The following is a 6,000-nucleotide window of genomic DNA, read 5'->3' as shown; positions in this document are numbered from 1 at the left end:
CCTCCTCACACTGTACAATATGTATCTCCACACACGTAAGCCTGGGCTATTGTTGGATTCAAGACAAGGTCGTTTTTATTGATCTCGGATTCTCAGTTTGTCAGTGTCAATGTAGACTGTCATTTCGATCATTTGTGCGGTTTAAAAAAATATTCTGTGAATTCTTTCCCTCAGCCAGTCATATAAAATGATGTAGAATTGTTTGAAATGTGTTTATAAAAGGCCAGATTCTTCCTGGACCCAAGTTTTTTTTTTTTTTATCTCCCGTTTGTGCAACTTCTGGAAGCACCTCTACTCCAATGCTCTATGCCCCCAAGCAAATGCGATGATATGCATGCACAGCTGTATTATTTTATTTTTTAAATCCGTTTCGGTACCTCAGAGTCCCCCAGGTCACCCCCCTCTCGCGCTCTGGCACCTCCCGGTTTACAGTTTAAGCATTGGAGTGCAGGCATAAATACCTTCCGTTTTGCGTGACGCTTTAAGAACAGAGTCTGCGCAATGAGAGCCCGAGAATAGTGGTTGGTATGCGTTGAAATTCAACCAGAGAAATATAGGTAATCATTCTTCCTGGGAATAAAGCACGGACACAGGACATAAGACTGGAACTCAAACGCGGACTGAGGGGGAATTTGGGGACAGTCATGGCGGGGCTTGGAGTGAAGAGGAAGAAAGCGGGGCTCCCTGGTTTTTGCTGGAAAACCTGCTACTTTCATATTTTATTCTGGGTTGTCTCGGTCTGTGGTGAAGAGAAGACGTTCATCGTTGAGGTAGGTCAGATGCACGAACAGGGATGCAATTGATTTATTCTATACAGCATCCTTACCGAAACGGACTGGGCAAAATCGCACAGCACTGTATTGGGCTTCTTTATAGCGCAGGTGGAAATAAAATAGAATCGTGCGTTTGAATGTTTTTCTGGGTATCGTTTATGAATAGCTTATCCGAACTGTTAACAGTTCTATAACAATTAAATTATCCAAATAAATAAACCACATAAACAAGATGTCAGGCAGCTCTACCATTTTATTTATTGAGATTTTAGTGGCATTAGCCTATGTATCACCTCATCTCAAAACATCTATAGATTGACCTAGATCTACATGTTTAACTCATCTACACATATTCACTTGAATGCATGTTGAAGAAAACATTGAACGCTGTTGTCCGTCGAATTTATTGTTTATGAACACAGCTGCCTTCACGATCATTAAGGTTAATTTCGCAATGAGAATTTTATAACCTTTCTAGTCGCATATTCATCCACTAGTGGTAGCCTAGTATATGGGTTGCAATGACAAATGACATACAAAGAGACTGATTGTATGTTTTGCTTGCATTGGAGAGGAGAATCCTTGCGCCACAGCACATGTAGCAAATTCCAATTCGGTATTACTGTTTAATTTAATGTAACCTAGCAAACAAATGGTTTCCCATATTTGGAGCTGATTTAAACATGACTAGTATTAAAATCAAGGTTACGTGGGTCAATGCTAAACACAACAGTCAAAATTCATATATGATATGCACAATGAGTTGAAGCACAGGCTACAAAAACATTAGACCTTTCATAGTGTTCCCAGTTATCTAAAACACTATTATTGTCATAAGGTATTTTGTTAATAACAGCATATCAACAATATGCAAATAAAATAGGTCCTTCCACACAGAAAAAAACCTCCTGTGCTTTGTTTTCATTTGGACAGAACAAAGAATCCAGAATTGTTACATGATTCCAAATATAGCTTCCTCCATAATTTATTGTAATAGCAGGGAGTTGTATGCTAGTAGAGAGGGCACTGGTGGCATATAGAGTTGTATGAGTTTGTGCTGTGTTTTGAATAAGCTGTTTGCAGTGTAAGCCTTTCCAATTTCTTGTAATGTAACGATCTCAGGATGATACATACCCACAAAGATAGTTCTTTATAGGTGTTTGACAAAGCATGGCTGGTGAGTGTGGACAGTATGATGAGTACAACAAATAAAAAAAATGGGAAATCAAAACAAAGAGTAACTGAATAGATGGGCTTTTGATTATTTATGTCAGTCCTGCTGCCTTTAAATCAATTGAATTAATCCTCATTGATATTATTTTTATTATGTATGAATGAATAGACCATTTCTATTGTCAGAGTCCATCATTTAGCATAATCCTCACCCGATCCTTTTCTGTGACATCACATGCGTACCTGAGATTATTGTGTCATGGCTGAACTTTAGCCTGGTGGTTAAATCTGTTTCTCCTTTGTTAGGCATGACAACGACAAAGGAGTTGGCTAAAGCAGAAACACATCTGGCTACCAGGCTGGATAAAGCTGCTGTTATAGCCAAGTGAATTTAGCAGACTGATAATCATGCAGGACCCTTTTAAAACAAACATTAAGCCCTCTCATTAGGCTCCCTTAGAAGGCTATAGAAATGTCACGATTGATTATAGAATTCATGTCCATTGGCCAGACTATAGGTAATTATGAATGCAAATAAACAATTTACGGATATGTTGTCAATCACCATTGATAGCCTACAATGGACTCTCTAGTATGCTTCCTCTCTCTCTCTGACCCCCCCCCCCCCCCCCCCCCCACACACACACACACACACATCATTATTTAAATTGTATGCTCAGAGTATGCATGTATTCTTAATCATATTTATATATTTCAGTGTTTATCTTGAGGATACTGTACTGCTAACAATAAGCCTATTTGTTCAGCTGTATGCCTAGATGACACCGCCATCTCGTTCCAAGTAAAGATAATTGATTGACCAGTGTTTGCTTAATTATAAATTGCCATTGGCTGTTTGATGAGAGATGACTTGACACTGTCAAGATTCAGAGGGGGCTTTTACTGACATTAACCTGAAACCTGCCACCTGGCCAAATCAAATCAAGAGGGAGACAAAATAGCTGAGGGAAAGGATAGGACTTGGATGGTTACTAAGTTCAGCAAGCTAAATTCACTTCACTCACATTCACACTAAATTCACACAATCTTGTACAGCTCCAGTCATGCAGATTTTTTGGTTCTCCCTGGTACTGTACTTGCAGTAATTGATCAGTGAATGTCACTGATGCCCTGAGTGCACACATCGAATAAAAGACAAGAATAAAGTCGACCTGGGAGTTATGTAACCTGCATTAAGGGCATAGCGCTTGACTCAATCATTTCAGTCATGTGATGTAATATCCACTGATGATGACAGAAGCTTTTATGCTTGCAATATCATTTTAACACTTTCTGGTCAGTAGAATTATGTGGTACTGTAGCTTGATAGCTGCTCTGGATTGGATCTAATATGTTGACTTCTTGAATGCATGTCAGGCAGTTTGGAAATCAGCCAGTTAGGTTATGATATAGCAAGGGTTTCATGGTAGTTTGGTAAGATTAGACTGAAAACTGGGTTGTTGGGAATCCAGTGATACTGCAATGAGTTGTGTAATATTTAAACACTTGGCCTATATAGCCACAGTACAGTAACTGTAAGATGTTTATTTCCCGCTGTCTATTTGAGGATGATGTGCTCACCAACCAAACTGGAAATCTCAAGAGCTGAATACCTTAAAATAAATGTAAGCTAGATGTACAGTTTATTTCCCCATCAAACAAACTGGAAATCTCAAGAGCTGAACACTATAAAATAAATTTCAGCTAGATATACAGTTTTTCCCCCTATATTAATACAGTCTAAAACTGCAGTATGTTACTAGTCTTTGTCTTCAAAGTAGTCTCTACCTCTGTTTTTTAGAGGGCCATGTTAGTATGTTTGATATTTTGTCTGCTTTGTGTTACACTTTGATCAAATTCTTTGCATGTGCACAAACCATAGGCTGCTGCCAGTTTTGGAAAGATGGCACATCTTTGGAGAATGTTCCTCCCCAAATAGTATAAAGAAGGTTGTTTCAAGATGTCAAATCCATGCGAATTCACTCAGCTAGCTCATTACCATGTATTGCTGTCATCTACAACGCAGTTTTGCACAGTTTATTGGAATCAAGATACCACCACAACCATTTGTCTGTTAATCATTCTCCCATAGTTTATGTGCCAAAAGGCTATTTAAAAAATGCCACTGATCTTGGCAACAAATACACAATTTTACAACTAGCCCAAATGCTGCTCTATCATGAACATCATAATCAATCGCTACATTCAGTGGTAATAACTGTGTTAACAACATAGTAGTTACATAGGTTTTACTTTGGTAATAGGGTTGTTGCGGAATCAGTTAGTTGCGGAACCCCCCCAAAGGTGCGGACGCCGGCCGCAAAACCTGACTCTATGAGGGAAGGTCCGGGTGGGCATCTAGCCTCGGTGGCGGCTCCGGTTCGGGGCGTAGACCCCGCTCCGCTTGCTGATCCCTCCGCTTCCGTGGAACCGGACCGTGGATTGTCGCCGGAGGCTCCGGACCGTAGATCATTGCCGGAGGAACCGGATCAGGGCATGACATAAGTTAAAAAAATACCTATATACATAAAGATTTTAAAAAGAAACAGATTGCACAGTAAAGTTAGGGACTTATTTCCATTGTGGTCCCTATTTTTTACACAAATACATACATTTGTCACCTCCTGGTGACAGCCCAGCATTCTTCTGGATTCTAAATTTATATATTTTTATTTTGAAAGTGCAAACGTACAATTTCAATCACTAGATAGTAAACATAAAAGCAAACTAAATGTTTTGTGAGGTTTTTTAATGATTTTTATAAATGAGAGTTCAACAGGAAGAGTTGTCACACTAATCTCTTACACTCTGCAGACAAAACCTCAGGAAGTTTCCCCATCACTATTATAAAGGTTTGTAATGTGTAAAAGTACAATGTAAATCTCAAAATAGTGAAATAGTATTGTTAACTAAATGTTTCACAAGTTTTATGATGATTTTATAATGTTGGATAACATGTTGACATGGTATAGGGCAGGGGTATTCAACTCCTACCCATACGAGGTCCGGAGCCTGCTGGTTTTCTGTTTTACCTGATAATTAATTACACCCACCTGGTGTCCCAGATCTAAATCAGTGCCTGATTAGAGGGGAACAATGATATAAAGCAGTGGAACTGGCTTCGACGTCCAGATTTGAGTTTGAGGGGTATAGGCTGTCCACCCACTCTGCCCAGAGTGGATGAAAATGTGCTTTCGTGATGCAATTTCACTTCCTTATGTTATAAAATACATTTTACCAAGACAAATATGATTCTTTATATTCTGAATCGATCAGTGGGGTCTTTCTCTAACATATCATTAACATGATAAGCAAGAAGTCTGATTTCGTAACCTAATTGTAATGGGTGCGTGCTGGTGGCAGTGAATTCAGACACAGGAGAGTGAACTTGGTATAAACGGAGCAGTTTAATGAATATACAAAAACTCAGAAAACCAAAATATACAAAATAAAATAAGAGGGTGCAAAACCCGTCGCACACCAGAACATAACTTACACCAATACATACAACAAACAATCACCGACAAGGACGTGAGGGGAAACAGAGGGTTAAATACACAACATGTAATTGATGGGATTGGAACCTGGTGTGATGGAAGACAAGACAAAACCAATGGAAAATGGAGCAGCGATGGTTAGAAGGTCGGTGACGTCGACCGCCGAACACCGCCCGAACAAGTAGAGGGACCGACTTCGGCGGAAGTCGTGACACTAATACCTAATACAATAATAAGGACCGAGCTCTGTTGACAGAGCTCTGCAGCTTTCTCACCTAAACTTTTGAGATTTAAGTTTAAGATTTTGTGGTCATCGTCTTCCAAATTGTTTCCGCGGGTCGCAAAATTAGCATGATCCAAGCTGAATTAAATGTAAAAGCCTTTGACTATAGAAGGCTTGTGGTACGCTCCATTGAAATTTCACAGAGATACACGTGTGTTTGTGAAAGTTTTCGAAAAACAACAGGAACTTCGCATTAATATGAAAATACTACATGTCATATCTCAAAATCGATATCTATACTACCACTATATTGTGTTATATCCATCGGATTTGA

The 6,000-nt window shown here is 39.2% G+C and overlaps 1 protein-coding gene across 2 annotated transcripts in view; it reads left to right on the top strand.

The window, feature by feature from the left end:
• The first annotated feature begins 455 nt into the window (after positions 1-455).
• The window catches only part of mmp24 (matrix metallopeptidase 24), a 69,662-nt gene continuing 64,117 nt past the window's right edge, over positions 456-6,000 (top strand). Inside the window, exon 1 of one of the 2 annotated variants that reach the window (XM_071387260.1) lies at positions 456-770. In XM_071387260.1, the coding sequence (XP_071243361.1) occupies positions 645-770 (126 nt within the window). In that variant the 5' untranslated portion in view covers positions 456-644. The remainder of the gene's footprint in view (positions 771-6,000) is intronic. The other variant, XM_071387253.1, reaches the window with a different exon arrangement.

Source organism: Salvelinus alpinus, chromosome 2, assembly GCF_045679555.1.
Source record: "Salvelinus alpinus chromosome 2, SLU_Salpinus.1, whole genome shotgun sequence".
In the NCBI taxonomy this organism is placed as follows: Eukaryota; Metazoa; Chordata; class Actinopteri; order Salmoniformes; family Salmonidae; genus Salvelinus; species Salvelinus alpinus.
Note: the sequence above shows the minus strand (reverse complement) of the source record. Positions and strands in the feature narration are given on the sequence as shown.